Here is an 18,640-nt window from a genome sequence, read left to right as displayed (position 1 = left end):
CTAAGCAAGTGATAAGGAAATAGGTAAGAGTAGCACACGTCTTAACAGCTACTTTCCAAATGACAGAACACACGTAGTCAGATGTTCTCTGAAGCCAGTTGGGTGTGTTCACTTGATATTCATTTCCATTCCGAAACATCAGCAGAACCAGGCGTTCTACTGGCGCGAGACACTCCCGAACCATAACCATACAAGAGATCAGCAACCCATCGTAGCGGCCATCGATTTGTGCACTCGCAGGCGTCAGTACGATCTACGGAAATAGCGCGATATAACGACAGATTAGTAGTATTGGTCGCTAGTGTGTAGGCCAAAAAATGGGAAAATGCAGAGATGTCAAAAATCATAAAAAAGCTGCCGTTAAAATTTGTAACCTACAGTATATCTCTCGGCTAAACTGGAATTTCGCTAGATATGGTTACAATCGTCAACAATGTTCGATATAGGTGGACCTCAGGAAAACATGTAGAGATTTTGTTATTGGCCCCCAAAAATTTAGCATGAACAACTTCCACCACAGCAATATTTCGTGGTGTTTCTGATGCAATACACTAGCTTGTTAACTGAACGCATGCGTTATTCTCAGTTACTTAGCAACACAAATCAACAAAACAGGACGGAACCATATTTTTTATCTAGTTTGACTAGTATATGTTTTACGATAATGCACAAAGTTAAAATACTGTTAATCGGGCCTGTGAAGGTTAAGTATTTCATTTTCTCTTCGAGGTCAGGAAAATAAAATTAAGCAAACAATGTATAATTTATCATTTGTTGATCTCCTGTGGGTCAGTAAGCGTCATTCGACACATGAGTAGTAGGCATGTTAAAAATGCGTACATTGTTCATACAGTATACTGTATACTCGGTGGTAAAGTGATTAATAGGGTAATGCAGAATTAATTTCACCATCAAACATGATCGTGTAAATTTAGGTTCCAGTCCAGCGTGCTGCCTTCCACAGGAGAAGGAGATGATCTGGACCGCACAAATGTATTCAGTTGACAAAAACATTTCTTGGTAAAACCAGTTGCCAGTAAAAATATTGAAACAAATGTGGAACATTACATGTCAATAACATTGTAAGGGATATTGGACAGATTTCAACATTAATAATACTCAAAGAGCCAGAAGAAGTGACTGCATCATGCATGTACTCAGTTTCAGTTTTCAAGTAAATTGTTAAAATATTATATTATAAAGACAGGAATTTCCAAATTGACCGTGTAATCAAAGATAAAAGAAACTAATATATTAAGCTCCTGAGTTCTGTTTCAGGGATTAAAATACGAGTGCAGTCTACAATGAAATCGTAGCAATAATCAAGATTTGAAAACACAGGAAATTAGAAGCAAGAGATAGGGCAAGTTTGAATGAATGGAAAAACAGACAAACTAGAACAACAGATGGGACAAAACAGGCAGCCAAACGAAAGAAAAAAATGAAAGTGAGGTACCAAAATACAAAAAGAGAGAAGATTAGTAAAAGTGCATGCGGAGGAGAGGAAGCAATTAGTAAACGGCTCTTGCAGGAAGACTTCAAACTATTGCTAATACAATGTAGGCCTACAGATTAAGTTTCTCTTTTGTTAATGTATATTGCATCTAGCTGTTTTTGTTCTGCATATTGTTAGCATCTGCTTTTGACTTCCCCTTGGAATCAAATTTCTTAATTTTTAATTATGTCAGATTGACAACAGTTATGTTTAATTGGTGATATGCACAACACAGCACACAAACAATGCTTGGGAAAATGACAGGAGAACTAATAAGAATTTCAGCAGTTTGGCAAGGTAGTGATGGTGCTGTATGTATGTATTTAAGAAACAGCCCCAACTCACATACTTTCTATTTGGTGGTGTGGTAGTGTGACACTTTGCCATATATACAACTAAACCTACTGGTTGCAGACCAGTCAACACATAAGTTATTCTTTTTATTTCATAACTGTGTAACCTAAGGCATATTCATATTTCTTGCTGTAAATTATGTTTTCATGTGTCATTCTACCTTCTGTTTACATATTATATTGAAAATAAATATTTAATTTTCAGAGTGGGAAGTCAACAATAGCCAATTTCTTGTCAGAGGCTGCAGACACAATGTCTAATGACTACAGAGCAACTCGGGGTGTCAGGATTCTTGAATTTGAATCACCAAATGTAAATGTAAATGGCAAATTTGTAACCTCTGATGTCGAGCTTTGGGACTGCAGTGGGAATTTAAAGTACGTGTTCTCCATAATACCTATTTTAAGAACTAAAACTTTGATGCTGATGAGTAACTAAACAATTAACATTTATTTTGAGATTCCAGGTGTCCTTAGCCAAATTTCTCTCATGAAATTGGTAGAAAGTGAATTACTGCTTTCGTTTTCCTCGTAACAGGCGTGTTGTTTTCAGCATAGGGCATAAGGGGGCCCTCCCCCTTCCCCTACACACTACTTTTTCCAGCCTACATAACCACATCCTGTTTCCTCTCTGAAGAAAAGGAACCTACTCTAATTATGTTGCACCTGTTATTAAGTGTTTCCATTGATAGTACTGTGAGTCCAAAGGTAAATATTGGCAAACCTTTCTGACCCTCTGTGATTTTTTTCTGACTTTGTTTATGCAGCATGAATTTAGTAGCTAAGAGTTCCCTAATCTTAGCATTAACCTGAATACTATGTACTACCTGAAGAATGTTAATGATTGCAATTTTATCGCTAACAGTAACACTCCTGAATCATTTTCTCACTGTCTTTAAGTATCCATCTCAATTTTTTGGTTAGATAAGTGATTATCTAATGCCTAATTTTTTCTGTTAGTAATTGTGTTCAAGTGCTTGTAGTCAAGAAGGCAACTAGTGAAAGTAACAGGTAAGTTACAAAAATCAGCGGTAACTTCTTATTACAAATTATATCACAGAAAGTAAAATGAAGAGTCCCCTAAGGAAATTATTTAATTTCAGTTCATCATTTTGTGACACATACTCAAGAAATAATTAATTACACAATCTGACAACAGTCACACAAGAGTAATATTTTTTGGCTATATGGGATAGGGTTTTATGGTTGAGAATGATATGCATATTCTAAGTACTCCATAAGCAACAATATAGTGGGTGGCAGAGGTTACCTTGTACCTCTAGTAGTCATTCCTTGTCATGTTCCACTCACAAGTGGAGTGAGGGAAAAACAACTGCGTATATGATGATGGTGGTGATGACGATACGTTGTTTCCTTTTGTTCTTTATGAATTCCAAATACATAATAGTTTACATTATTTTGCCTTATTTATACTGAAATTAATTTTTCAATATGAATATAATAGAGGAAACATTCCACGTGGGAAAAATATATCTAAAAACAAAGATGATGTGACTTACCAAACGAAAGTGCTGGCACGTCAATAGACACACAAACAAACACAAATATACACACAAAATTCTAGCTTTCGCAACCAACGGTTGCTTCGTCAGGAAAGAGGGAAAGACGAAAGGATGTGGGTTTTAAAGGAGAGGGTAAGGAGTCATTCCAATCCCGGGAGCGGAAAGACTTACCTTGGGAAAAAAGGACGGGTATACACTCGCACACACACACACATATCCATCCACATATATACAGACGCAAGCAGACATATTAAAATAATATGTCTGCTTGTGTCTGTATATGTGTGGATGGATGGATATGTGTGTGTGTGTGTGTGTGTGTACGAGTGTATACCCGTCCTTTTTTCCCCCCTAAGGTAAGTCTTTCCGCTCCCGGGATTGGAATGACTCCTTACCCTCTCCTTTAAAACCCACATCCTTTCGTCTTTCCCTCTCCTTCCCTCTTTCCTGACGAAGCAACCGTTGGTTGCGAAAGCTAGAATTTTGTGTGTATATTTGTGTTTGTTTGTGTGTCTATCGACGTGCCAGAAATTAATTTTTCTTTAGATCCAACCTGTACAGTATGATCTACATTATAGGAAGCTGTAACAACAAAAAGTGCATTTGACATGCTGCATAAAAAACAGACACATTAAGTACAAAAGGAACAATGAATGATACAATGAAAAAACTAGCATGTGATACAGCAAAATAAATGCTCAAGGCAAATATATCAGTCAGTGTAAAACAAGAACAAACTAGGTTTTCTACAATGAAAATGGAATCGTACAGAATGGGAGGCTGAAATATGACAGAGCACTGTCACAAGAGTGAAAGTAGGAAAATATATAAGCCATGTATGGATATAGAAATACTTTAAGGCAATACCAGGGAGAATGACAATGATAAATGCACTGTGCAAAGTTCAGCCTGTATTTAGTATAATTGGAGAGTTCTGTGCTTTGAGTGGGATATTTAAGAGAATGTTACTGCTACTTTAGACTCAATGGATCAACAATAAATCAGGGGGGGGGGGGGGGGGGGAACATATGAAAGAAAAATTGGCATTCACAGTCTCAATGTGGGCTTCGAACAGCCTGTTGATTGCCGTAATAGAGATTAAATGTATGATATTTGATAACTTACCATACTACCACAAAATAAATTACACTTACTAGAACAATCTTGACAGGCTCAAAGGCTATTATTAATCAACCCCACTTTTTAACATGTACAGCAGGTGTCACACAAGGGAGTGTCTTTTCCTCAATGCTTTTCAGTGCCTATATTACTAAACTACTAAAATTTCCAATTGCAGCTGCAGATTGCCTGTCTAATGGCTTCAAGGGTCCGCCCCAGTAGCTGAGTGGTCAGCGTGACGGATTGCCGTCCTCTGGGCCCGGGTTCGATTCCCGGCTGGGTCGGAGATTTTCTCCGCTCAGGGACTGGGTGTTGTGTTGTGTTCATCATCATTTCATCCCCATCCGGCGTGCAGGTCGCCCAATGTGGCGCCGAATGTAATAAGACCTGCGATATGGCAGCCGGACCTGCCCCGCGAGGGGCCTCCCGGCCACTGACGCCAAACGCTCATTTCCATTTCCATGGCTTCAAGGGGCAAAAGACTCTTTTTGCATATAATTATTGACTGAATCTACAAATTGAAAATGCTGCCTTAATTAACACATTAAGAGGTATAATCTCATGTTAACGGTTTAAAACAATAAGTTTAGTGTTAAAGTTAGAAACTATGTGTATTTCTCGAGGCAGCATAACTCACAGGGAGCACAGAAAATTTTTCTGGTGGACACCCCCATGAAACAATGAAAAGGAAAAAAGTTTATTGCTTACTACACTTTCATTGTGCAGGCAGTAAAACTTCAGCATTAGGCATGATGTTTTAAAGTATTACTTCTTTACTTCTAACTCTATTAGTAACACATTTTGCTGACAGTATTTCACATATACCACAAAATGGGATTTCAGTTCTTTAAAGAATTAGGGCAGGGGATTGGTGATAGGTTAGAAATGGATGTACATATTCTTTAGATACCTAAATACACAGGTTTAAAAGAAGACTCACAATTAATGTACAGTCAATAAGATCATCATATATGGACCAAAAGCTTGAATTAGGCAAGGATGTTAGAGAAAACTGGCTGTGTCTTGAAATATTTACCTCAATTGATTCAAGTCAAATGCTTTAACCATTGCACCAATACATTTGGTGATACTTCAGTGAGGAGTCAATACAAATTTGTGCACCTGCTAATGATTTTGCTATTGTTAGTATAAGAAGATTATTGTTGGGGGAAAGAGACTGAACTGAAGGAATAGCACACTCAAGATGTTTTGCAATCAATGAAGTGAAAATTTTAAGAAGAGTCGATAATGTTTGCAGATTACCAGCAAGAAATTTCAGTGCGGGAGCTTTTTCGTTAACATAACCAATAATACAAAATCTGTATCCCATGAAATAAGAGGATTCGTTTGTACTGGGATATTAATGTTCTCTGAGTATCACAACAGCCTCTCACAATGTCAGTCTGTAACAAACTTATTTGTTTTGTTGTCATTTTGAGGCATGGTGACAAATCAGTGCTGATGAAGACAGCCAGCCCAAATTATTTTAAAGGTGGATATTAAGGAGCTCATAATGCAAGGATCACAGAGGGCAGTGAAATAACACAGTCAGGATATGGATACAAGAAGAATAAAGAAAACATTGTTGGAATAGAAACCAGCTGTGATAAGACACAGAAAGGGATAAACAGATAATGTGAGAGATACAGTTAACACAGTCGAGAAGGAAAGTCAATTATTGCAGAATAAAACACACCGTCGATAAGGCTGGGGCAGAGACACTGTGGGAGTATGTTAAAAAAAAGAGGAAAGAGTTTACTTCTGGGTGTCACATAGTTTGATGTGTTAGTTTGTGCACGCAGTTGTGAGTAGTTTTATGTTTAGTGGACAACTGTGGTGTTTAGGTTTCTTCAAAGTGTTTCTAATAGTATTGAAGCTACAAGAGCGGAACAGCAGTGTAGTAGATTAGTTTGCTCTGGACACCAGGCAAGTAAGTAATGTGCCCTTCATGAGCGTTATTCAGATCCAACCGAGATGGACAAAATGTTTCAGCTACAGCTGAAAAACTATCACCACTATCATAGGATGTGAATATAACAAAAGAAATCCACCAAGATGGTACCAGCCAAGAGTACCATTGCAACATTCAACTGACTACTGGCTTTTTGCAGAAATCTATGAGTATTTCTACTACCAAACTGACAATAATAATTTATGCAGACAATGATTCACTTATTAAGTATTGTGGAAAGGCCAAGAAATCAATTGGTAACACACCTAATGGCCATACAGGAAAGATATTCATTGCGGTTATAATAACCAAGCAAAACAATTAATATTGCCAAAGCAGGAATGTAAGTATAGAAAGAAATTCAGAATTAATGACAAACTACTTGTTAATAAAATGAGCACAGAGAGAAATTTGGAAGCATATACTGCAGACAGTGTAACACAAATACAGTAAGTCTTTCTTAGTGAAGAGGAAATATTATGCCATGTCGAAAGTGAGAGCCCAGTGTTGCATGTGTAAAGATATGGGGAAAAAGTCCTAGAATGGAAGAATAAAGCCAATTCCTGTCTGTGTTCCAATCTTCCAAGCACGCCACCTTCCACATGTTGCAATTCTGGACAGGTGTTGTCCAGTACACTGGTACATTCAGTAAGCTTCCCAACAGTATTGGTGTTTATAGTTTAATGATATGAGCGCCATTCTAAGGTGTGTTCACTGTCCAGAAAACCACAGTTCAACTGACAGAACCTGCACTGAATTTAAGAAATGGGCAGTCATTAAATACATATTCCACTGCAAGCAACAATTAATCAGTACCAGAACAGAAGAAATATCCCGAATCCAATCCAAGGTGTCAAGGACATTTTCCAATCATCCCAACTGCAGCTGGCACATGTATGACAGAAAATAATGATGTCATTTCAGTGCAAGGAATATGAGCTTGTTGCCGTCTGTGTCCAGTGCCCTTTAGCACACCTGGAACATACATCTGCTCCCCAACTGTTTTCTTGAAGAGGCTTGGTTACGTGTAACTCAACAGATTTAAGTTCTGGACTATCAGCTGTTTTAAAAAGATCTAGATGATGAGTACAGGGGTAAAGCTATCTTGATTAAACATGAAACTGGATGTACCTCTCAGCTTAAACATCTGTGCAGATCCTATTTAGGCAGTAGGAATGAAGTTAAAGGCTTCTAGATGGCATATACAGAGATTAGTCATAAAATTTTAAGTATCACCTTGAAAAACTTAAGCTATGACCGTGAAACTTTGTGATGTTGTTAGTCCTGCTTTTCATGTTTACCGTTCAATGTGACACATTTTTCCGAGTGACAGTTGGAATGGTGGAGACGTTGGCTGTGCAATTACTCATTTTAGCTGTTCAGGAAATGTTTCACCTCAAAAATCATCTCATTGTCTTTCAGGAAATTCCTGCCATGAAATGGTTTTTTCATACAGGTAAAGATAAAAAAAAACCTCAGGGGTCCATGCCAGGAGACTACAGGAGTGAGGCAAATTTGACAGCCCTAAGAAGCAGTATGTGAATCACATCCTGTGCAGATTGAGGTGGGGTGTTGTCATAAAGCAGAAACACTCCATAGGACAATTTCCTTGACAGCCTCTCATAACCTTGTTATAAGATTTGTGAGTATGCTCCTGTGATAGTTTGCCCTCTTACAAGCATAATCTGATTCCTCAAAAGCACTCAGCATCAATATGCCCAATGAGTTAGGTTCTTACCTTTTTTGGCAGTGGTTAATCCATTTTGGATTATCCACTGGTTCCTTTACTCCTTTATCTCAGGGTAATAGTAATATTCCTGGCATGGCATCCATTCATGGCAGCAGGGGGGGGGGGGGGGGGGCAGCTAAACAAATTTTCTGGGATATCCTGACACAACTGCAACATTTCCACAGCTGCAACATTTCTGTTTGAGTGAGTGCAGTCAGTCACGTACACGAGCAACACTTTCATCTTCAAAATATCATGCAAAATGTTGGAAACTCACTCATGACTTGACATTGCCTGCCTATATATACCAGTCTTCAGGCATTGAGTTCCCATGCTTCATGCGACTCCAAAGCCTTCATAGAGAGTCTTCCACTTCATTCCTCATCATTCACACTTCTTGACCTTGCTGGAAGCCAACCACTTTGTCATATAATGATGGCATTGTTTCCGTACATTTCCACCAACTCACCCACAGATTGTTATAACATTGTACCTCTTCAAATGCAGAAAACAAATTACTGCATGATACTTCACTTTGTCAAAGGGTTGTCCTATTTTGTTTTGGGTCTTCTAGTGGTGTGCTACAATGATGTAGTACAGGGACTTCAGTTTCTACCAAAACTGCATACACACCTACAAACAAACAAAAAATTAACTACTTAATTTTATTTTTTGAGCTGATAATTAAAACTGCAGGAACCACTTGCCTCAAACCTCTTACCAGTTTTGGTAAGTATAATAATCCCAATAAGAAAAAAAACACTTCCATTTACAGGTGGAGGACTGGAAAAGATGACTAGGAAGCATATAAAACAAAGCTTGAGGAGAAACTTAACAGCTATGCCAATCATGGTAAAACTTGTGAAGATTCTGCCAATTATTTCTGATTATGGAACATACTGTTGGTACTACAATTCCACATTTTATTATGTTCTTTTATCCCACATTATATTATGTTCCATTTGAATAGCAGACACCCACCAGTTCAGTGGGATAAGAATCAGATACTGCTATAGCAGAAAGAAGAGCAGCATTGGAGGCTTATGGGTGACATCCCGAAGTTGAACAAATAGTCAATTCTGCCATCAATAGGTGCCAATGACGTTTATACTCAACTCAAAAGGAAAGTGCCAGCCAGGATAAGAACATTTTTGTGATAATCTCTCATATGCCACTAAAATGAACTTATCCGCAACGCCAGATTCAATGCAGAAAGACTGAGGATACTCAACCTGACAATGACCTACATCATATTCTAAATTAACCATTCTGTGTAAAGGGCCTCCACATGTCATTGGTGTGGAATGCAAATATTGCACATGGGTGAGACAACATATTGTAAGCTGTGATTAAGGCAGCTTTTGTAAGTTGAAAAATATTATTGCTCAGGATGTTTTATGCAGTGTGGTTCCTGGAACTGACAACTAGACAATTGTACCTACATACAAGAATGGGAAGCCACATTGTATAGACCAATAGTTTCACATCATTACTGTCTTATAAAAGACTAGAAAAAATAAAAGAAAAGAACTAGTCATTTAAAGGAATGCACCATGTAAGGAATCTAAGATGGATATGAAACTGTTAAAGGGCATTTCAAGTGGATGGGAACATGCGCCATCTCCATACAGATAGCTCACATACTTCAGATGGTATCACTGCATTTTTTGATGTTAAGATACATCATAGTGGCCAATTGCAACTTCCTCTGAAAGCCTCTGTGCTTATATGGATCTCACTACAGCATTATGGAGACTCAAGTATTCTAATGACCTAGATGAAGAGAGAATTATTATTCTGACAGACTCACAGTCAGTATTGTGCGGCTCATAAAGAATCAAATAGACAGTAATTTCAACAGCTACTTGGTTTACCAGATAACAGAAAAGATTGTAGAAGTATACTACTGCAACAAGGAAGTTGTTATGCTATGAGTGAAGGGCCACTATGCTATTAGAGGAGATTAAATTTTTTACATTCTTGCTAAGGGTGCTGCACACCATTTAACACACAGTGCAGAACATACTTGCATGATGGTGGTTCTTCTTTGGAATGTAACATAAAAAGTTTCTTGCCACAATTTTTTATCTCCACTTTAATCACAGAAGGTTCAGACTGCACCTCTCTCATCTGAAATGGACCAATACATCTCTGTGAGACTGTGATGTGGAGGAACAAACCACATCATTTCTGGCTGCCACTGTGGTACCATCTGGCAAGAAATTTGCTGCAGAGCTTAGGGGGTTCAACAGCTACCAATGAGGATGAATATGTTACTTGCGACAAATGATGTTGTCTATAAACATATATTTGCCTTTTATATTCTAAATTAATTGTTATTTATTAAATTGGGTTGCAAAACTTGGGGGTGAAAGTAACTTTCAAATGATGTGCCACTGCCAAGTAACAGTTTGATGAAACTTGGACCATACATACAAAGAACTTCTATAGTATAACACAGAAAGCAACTGAAAGAAATACACAATGAGATGAATGGAAATGACACTTTGGATATTAAAAACGGCAGTATGCGGCTCTCAATAAGCTGTGTGATCACTACAGATTGCAATACATGCTTTGGAATGTGCTTCCATGCTGGCTACAAGGCAAGTAAGCAATATTTATGGTAGGTGTTCTATTCCTCCACCAGTGTGGTTGACAACTGCTAGATATTCATTGGTGCATGTGAACATGCTGAAGTACGTCTCCAACACATCCCACACATGCTTGATGGTATTTAAGTTGGGGAAATGGGCAAACCAGTCCCTTCACCGAATATCCCCTTGTTCTGAGAGCTCCTCCACTGACACTTTTTGATGCTGTCATGCTTTTTCATCCACAAAAAAAGTAAGTGCCAAGTGCACCCCTGAAAAGAGACACACGGGGAAGGAATACAATGTCACAATATCGTTGACCAGTGAATGTACTGGTTCAATTATGTATTCCCAACTCTTGCCATATGAGGGTACGTCCTACATTGTGAAACATTTTGGAACCCAGGTGTTAGGGTGCAGGGAGGCATAATGTTGTTTGGGCATACTGACCTCCAAATCTTTAAACACGGTATATTCACTGATCAATGATATTGTGACTCTGTATTCCTTCCCCACGTGTGCCCTTTTGGTACTGACTTCGGATGACAATGCATGACCACATCGAAAAGTTCAGGTGGAGCAGCTCTTGGAATAATGGATTGGTTTGACTGTTTCCCCAACTTAAATCTCATTAAGCATGTGTGGAATGCATTGGGCAGACATATTGCAGCATGTTTGCATGCACCATCAACTGTTCCGTAGCCATCAACCATGCTGGTGGAGGAATGGCACACCCTACCACAAGAACTATTTACTTACCCTGTAGCCAGGATGGAAGCACATTCCAGAGCATGCATTGCCATCCTATTACGAGCCACATCTTGCCTTTTTTTTTTAATGTCCATGGTACCATCATAAATTGCAGTGACTTCAGTGTAAAGACTATCTTGGAATAAAAGTGTCATTTCATCTCACTGTGTACTTCTTCCAGTTACCTTCTGTACTATACTGTAGCAGTTCTTAGTATGTATGATCCAAGTTTTATCTGTATTACCTGGCAGTGACACATGACGAAAGTGCTACTTTCATTCTTAAGTTTTGCACACCAATGTATAATTTATAGATATTATGTATCAAAGATTGGCTGAGAGGATAATGTCTAGAGACTATAAAAAAAGGAAGAATACAGCAGCTGGCAATCCTAGTGGAGATGAAATCAAACAAGGTTGTAATCAATCTGACAAAGTATTTTGAAAGTACAGTCATCAACATGTAGGATGAATTTAAACATCACAGTGTTTTATTAGGTAACTAAGTAAAATTAAGAATGCCAAACAAGAGTACTTCTAAAATATTTAACACTGAAGGAAAACATGTTAAAAGTATAGTCCCCATATCCATTGAATATGAAGACATCAGCCCTGTAAAACGTTTCATCATTCCAGAGTTAATATCAATACTGTTTCACACAGATCATTTGGAATTAAATTATTCATCAAAATGTTGCCATCTAAAAGTAATAAGAAATGTCAATCTGTAAAAAAACTGTATAAAAAGGTCTGCAATATCTTGTGTGTGTTCTTGGGAAGCAGAGTAACTGGGGAACATTCTTCACTGTTCGGACTTGCACAAAGGGAAGGTTTGCCTATTATTGGGTGCTCCAATGTTACATAGGTAGTACAGCCTCTTGTAGAAGGAAGTCAAATGGGGAACAGATGTGTTTAGCAGGAGTCTTGGCCAAGATGTGGAAGAGGCTCTGCTGGCAACTATTGAACACGATACATGCACCCAGCTGCAAATCATGGCTCATTTTAGCACCAAAGATGCCTGGTGCTAGGTGCTGTCCTTGCCTCCTTCCAGCCATTAGCAGAAGTGGTGAAGGCCATTAGCCTCATTCACAGGGTGAAAGCACAACTTACGATTTGTAGCACTGTCCTTAACAATGAATGTGGCCATGTGGTTTGGAGCCAGATAAAGGAATTAAATCTGAGGCTACCTCTATTGCATATTACAAATGTGTTGTAAGTTGTTGTTGTTGTTGCAATGAAATGAAATATGTCACAATAGGTAAATGACATTTAATCTCTTAACATTATTAAAAATAAAATGAGTGACCGACAAAATGTGACGCTGAAAAATTATAGCAGTGGCACAAAATAACAGTAATAATATACTAATGTATGAAGTTTGTTTTAAGTCATCAGTCTTCTGACTTGTTTGATGCAGCCCGCCATGAATTCCTCTCCTGTGCCAACCTCTTCATTGTAGAGTAGCACTTGCAATCTACATCCTGCTGTATTCAAATCTCTGTCTTCCTCTACAGTTTTTGCCCTCAACAATTCCCTCTAGTACCATGGAAGTCATTCCCTGATGTCTTAACAGATGTCCTATCACACTGTCCCTTCTCCTTATCAGTGTTTTCCACATATTCCTTTCCTCTATGATTCTGCGCAGAAGCTCTTCATTCCGTACCTTATCAGTCCACCTAATTTTCAACATTTGTCTGTCGTACCACATCTCAAATGCTTTTATTTTCTCTTTTCTGATATCCCACAGTCCATGTTTCATACCAAACAATGCTGTGCTCCAAACATACATTCTCAGAAATTTATCCCTCAAATTAAGGCCTATGTTTGATAACAGTAGACTTCTTTTGGCATGGAATGCATTTTTTGCCAGTGCTAGTCTACTTTTGATGACCTCCTTGCTCTGTCAACCATTGGTTATTTTGCTGCCCAGTTAATGAATTCCTTAACTTCATCTACTTCGTGACCATCAACCCTGATGTTAAGTTTCTCACTGTTCTCATATCTTTTACTTCTTGAAATTTCTTTTTTCTTTGATTTACTCTCAGCCAATATTCTGCACTCATTAGACTCTTCATTCCATTCAGCAGATAATGTAATTCTTCTTCACTTTTGCTCAGGATAGCAATGTCATCAGCGAATCTTATTATTGATATCCTTTCACCTTGAATTTCATTCCACTCCCGAATCTTTCTTTTATTTCCATCATTGATTCTTCAATGTACAGATTAAACAGTAGCGGCAAACGGCTACACCCTTGTCTTACACCCTTTTTAATCCAAGCACTTCATTCTTGGTCATCCACTCTTATTATCCCCTCTTGGCTCTTATACATATTGCACATTACCTGTCTTTCTGTATCGCTTACCCCCATTTTTCTCAGAACTTCGAACACCTTGCACCATTTTACATTATTGAATGCTTTTTGCAGGTTGACAAACTCTATGAACGTGCCTTGATTTTACTTTAGTCTTGCTTCCATTATCAACCGTAACATCAGAATTGCCTCTCTGGTGCCTTTACCTTTCCTAAAGCCAAACTAATTGTTGTCTAACACATCCTTAATTTTCTTTTCCATTCTTCTGTACATTATTCTTGTCAAAAACTTTGATGTATGAGCTGTTAAGCTGATTGTGCGATAATTCTTGCACTTGTCAGCTCTTGCAGTCTTTGGAACTGTGTGGATGATTATTTTTCTGAAAGTCAGATGGTATGTCGCCCGACTCATACAGTCTACACACCAACATGAATAGTCATTTTGTTGCTACTTCCTGCAATGCACTTTTAGAAATTCTGATGGAATGTTATTTATCCCTTTTCCTTTATTTGACCTTAAGTCCTCCAAAGCTCTTTTGGATTCTGATTCTAATACTGGATCCCTTGTCTTCTTTGAAATCGACTCCTGTTTCTTCTTCTATCACGTCAGACAAATCTTCCCCCTCATTATATTGTATTGTATTGTATGTTAACCGGGGACCTAGAAATGACAGAGGCTCCGTTCCTGACGCAGCCGCAGTGGTCCATAACTCCACGACGACTACTGCAGTCCACTTTACCCCTCTGCTGCCCCACACCAGAACCCCTATGTTTGCGCAGTAGAGTAATGGTGGTGTATGTGTACCTGGAGAACTTGTTTGCGTAGCAATCGCCGACATAGTGTAGCTGAGGCGGAATAAGGGGAACCAGCCCACATTTGCTGAGGCAGATGGAAAACCACCTAAAAACCATCCACAGACTGGCCGGGTGGATTCGTGCCGGGGACCAGGTGCTCCTGCCCACTCCGGAAAGCCGTGCGTTGGACCACTCGGCTAACCAGCTGGAATTCGTGTGTGATGGTCTGAACAGATGTCTGCCTATTGCACATTACGACCCTCTTCAACTGTCAGCAGTCTCTGTCAGTCAACAGACGAGGTCGGCCTGTACGCTTTTGTGCTTTACGTGTCCCTTCACATCTCCACTTCACTATCACATTGAAAACAGCGGACCTAGGGATTTTTAGGTGAGTGGAAATCTCGCGTACATATGTATGACACAAGTGACACCCAATCACCTGACCATGTTCAAAGCACTTGAGTTCCACGGGGCGCCCAATTCTGCTCTCTCACGATGTCTAATGACTACTGAGGTTGCTGATATGGAGTACCTGGCAGTAGGTGGTAGCACAATGAACCTAATATGAAAAACTTACGTTTTTTGGGGATGTCGGATACTTTTGATCACATAGTGTATTAGATTCTACTTCTTCATGGTCTTATGACTGTACTGTTTGCACTATTAAGCGTTTACTCTTGTTATCAATCCAAGTGGCGGCACAATCATGTAAACACCTACTCAACCACTTTGTAACAGGTACTTAAACCTAAATTGCAAAATAGGTTCTCTAACAGACTACATTATTCAATATTTTGCCTGTATTTTAACTGATAAACTCTGAACTTATTATCCATGGAAACATTTAAATTTAAGAAATTGTCTCACTAGTGTAGTTACTACAGTACCATCCATTTATCTACACCATACTGAAATGTAAACTCAGATTTCTTACTTACCTCACATATCCTTAAGCAATCAATGCATTTGAGCACATCTTTGATTGTCCTGATGTAATCATGCCATCATAATGAAAGGCTGTTGCCGCCACCCCCCCCCCCCCCCCCCCCCAATTCCTATAGGCCCTTGTACCTCCTGTGAAATTTCTGGCAGAATGCTTGAATATTGGGGTGGGGGCTACAGTCACATTTCATCTGAGCTTATTCAATTCTTTGTTGAGTCTTATGGCAGAAAAACAAATATTTAAAGTTGACACCTTAGCTCTGAACTTGCATGCCCACTAATACATAGCCTATGGTCGAATGTAATGCATGTTCAGCGTGGATGTTTGTGGGGAGGGGAGGTTGGATGGGAGGGGGATAGTTGAGACCCAAGTCTCAGTTTTGCAGGCAAAAGACTTTGGACACTTTGGGCTGATGTTGAAAAATGCAAAACAGATCTACATCAACAGTGATACCCCAACAAAATAAGGTCTGTACGTACGGCAAGACCCAAACAGTCTAACATGTCCAACTACAGATTATGACCATCCATCTGCAATTTCAAACTTTTCACCTATTACAAAAACAGTGATACAAGTGTAGCCTGTTTCCAGGGTTATTAACACTTGATTTCTTATTTTGTCTTTTTTTCCTTTTCATAATGCTCCTAATGCTTTCACATACAGTATCCTTCGGGCTACACAATAACAAAAATTACAATAGCTCCTGTTTTCTTATATCATATATGGAACTGTAAATACCAGGTGCTTATAAAGTTGTTTTGTATTGTAAATTTTTTATACATGCATGAAAGTAATTTATTTAGGCTGATAATTATTACACTTTTATCTTCCATTCTCTTCTCTCTCTCTCTCTCTCTCTCTCTCTCTCTCTCTCTCTCCCCCCCTCTCCTTCTTCTTCTTCTTCTTCTTTTTTAAAAAAAACAAGCAATGGGTACTACATGGCTTATGAATTAATAATGATACAACAGGTTTCAGCAGCATTGGCCTGCCCTACAATATGAAACTAATGGTGTGGTGCTTGTGTATAAGCCAACTGTGAATGAACATGGCCAGCTGTTAGAAATGTTTTACAATTACTTTGTGATACAGAGTGGCCTTTCAGCAAGGAGTTGCATGGTCCTCGCAAATGTTGGCTCTGATGCTGAGCGTGATTCCAGAAAACACATTAAACTCCGTAAGTGCTTTGAAAAATAATCTTAAAACTTTGTGATCTTCTTGTAAAGATAATTTTCTCACTATCAAATTTGTTACAGCAGCAGATACATTTAGCAAAGTGCTGCAAATAATAGCTGATGTTGATGGAAGTGGCAATCGCTTAAGAACTGATTTTGGAATTTTTTTGTCAAATGTATTTAGTGGAATGAGAGAGAAACATGAAGAGGAGGAACTAAATGTAATGAATGTGCAAGCAGTGTGACAACACAGAAGTACTATCAAAATATGTATTTTTAAGCCTCCATGTTATAAACATGAAATCAAGTAATAACAAATAAATCTTAAAGAGAATTTAAAATGCTTCTGTTTTCACATCCATGAAAGATTTTTCAGTCTCTGTACCATTTTGTTGTCATACTTGATGCTATTAGTTTTTTGCTAATATTTTGTATTGTCTATTTTTCTGTGAATGCTACCATTTTTAGGCATTAAATATGAAACAAAGAACTTCGAAGCTTAACTTGTACCATTTGCCTATCTCAATATATTCCATAAGTTTGGCCTCACAGCAGTCTCGTATGATATAAAGCTGAAGGTGCCTATTGGCAATGACAGCAAACCACAAAGAATAACAACAACAGATGAACAACCTTTTTTGTGTGTTATTACATTTAACATATGCCTGCAAATTGACAGGGAGTAGATTTCACTAAGCTTTATCTGATACGGAGAAATTTCAGAAAGAGATGTATGAGCATAATCTGCCACCTCTAGGTAATAAAGTGCCTTATTTGTAATCCACTTGTGATTGCATCCTCTCTAACATAAGACACAAAACTAAATATCAGCAGCAGAGTAATTAACTAAATGGCTGTTGGTTACTGCAGGTGACAGCTGAAAACTGCAATTTTTTTTTTAGTTGGCTGGGTATTTTTTTACAAACTGTAAGAATCTTTTAAACTGTAATAAGCTTTACAGTACTATTCCAATTCTGAAGTAGAATGTAGATACGTTTTGAGAGAATATTTGTTTTTTACCAACAGGATATGAGTTAACAGAGCAGTACAGAAGAATAATTTCAGAGTGCAAGTACAAGAAGAACAATCCTATAACCAGTTTGTAATTCTGAGAATCTGTAAGATTAATCTAAATTCTCAGTTTACAGCACCCTTCACCATTTGCTACAGAAAACCCAAGTTGTTATTTGCCTTTGCTGTCAGTGTCAATAAAGTGCCCTCAAGGTAAATACTGCAGTAGACTTTAACACTACTTTTTTGGATGGCTAAATAAAATTACATTTTAAACAACATTTTGTGTGTGTTATTTTGTTGACTACTGTTGAGGAATCTTTGTTTGGGCTGGCTTAATCTAAACCTTACAAACAAATGCATTTGAAAAAATTTACCAGAAGAAGATTCAAGAAATTTCCGTCAGTGACTAAAGATATCATCAAAAAGAAGTTACTGATATTCTGGGGATGGTATTATCGCTCTACGCAATGTTATTGAGTCCTGAGAATGCTTGTAATAGAACTGGAGCCTGTGTACATTTTGACTAGTGCCTGTTAATGAAGAGTGTAGCTACAAGAAATAAAATTTAAAAAACTCTTAATTTTGCTACATGACACTAGCATTTTATCAGTCTGATTTATACAGGGTGTTTTTATCAGTCTGATTTATACAGGGTGTTACAAAAAGGTACGGCCAAACTTTCAGGAAACATTCCTCACACACAAATAAAGAATACATGTTATGTGGACATGTGTCCGGAAACGCTTAATTTCCATGTTAGAGCTCATTTTAGTTTCGTCAGTATGTTCTTCCACCTATGCTCAATGGAGCACGTTATCATGATTTCATACGGGATACTCTACCTGTGCCGCTAGAACATGTGCTTTTACAAGTACAACATGTGGTTCATG

At 38.2% G+C, this 18,640-nt stretch overlaps 1 protein-coding gene across 2 annotated transcripts; it reads left to right on the top strand.

Moving 5' to 3' along the window:
* The first annotated feature begins 262 nt into the window (after positions 1 to 262).
* Positions 263 to 17,993, top strand: LOC126479988 (intraflagellar transport protein 22 homolog). 2 transcript variants are annotated; one of them, XM_050103832.1, is made up of 4 exons: positions 263 to 703; positions 2,054 to 2,226; positions 16,533 to 16,738; positions 16,821 to 17,993. In XM_050103832.1, the coding sequence occupies exons 1-4, from the start codon at positions 542 to 544 to the stop codon at positions 16,979 to 16,981; spliced, it is 702 nt and encodes a 233-aa protein (XP_049959789.1). In that variant the 5' UTR covers positions 263 to 541; the 3' UTR covers positions 16,982 to 17,993. The 2 variants fall into 2 exon arrangements, with proteins under 2 accessions (XP_049959789.1, XP_049959788.1); XM_050103831.1 differs by having other exon boundaries at positions 16,818 to 17,993.
* Positions 17,994 to 18,640: the final 647 nt, after the last annotated feature.

The sequence above is a fragment of the Schistocerca serialis genome, chromosome 1 (genome assembly GCF_023864345.2).
Source record: "Schistocerca serialis cubense isolate TAMUIC-IGC-003099 chromosome 1, iqSchSeri2.2, whole genome shotgun sequence".
Lineage (NCBI taxonomy): Eukaryota > Metazoa > Arthropoda > Insecta > Orthoptera > Acrididae > Schistocerca > Schistocerca serialis.
The sequence above is the reverse complement of the archived record's forward strand: the minus strand, read 5'-3'. Positions and strand labels throughout refer to the sequence as shown.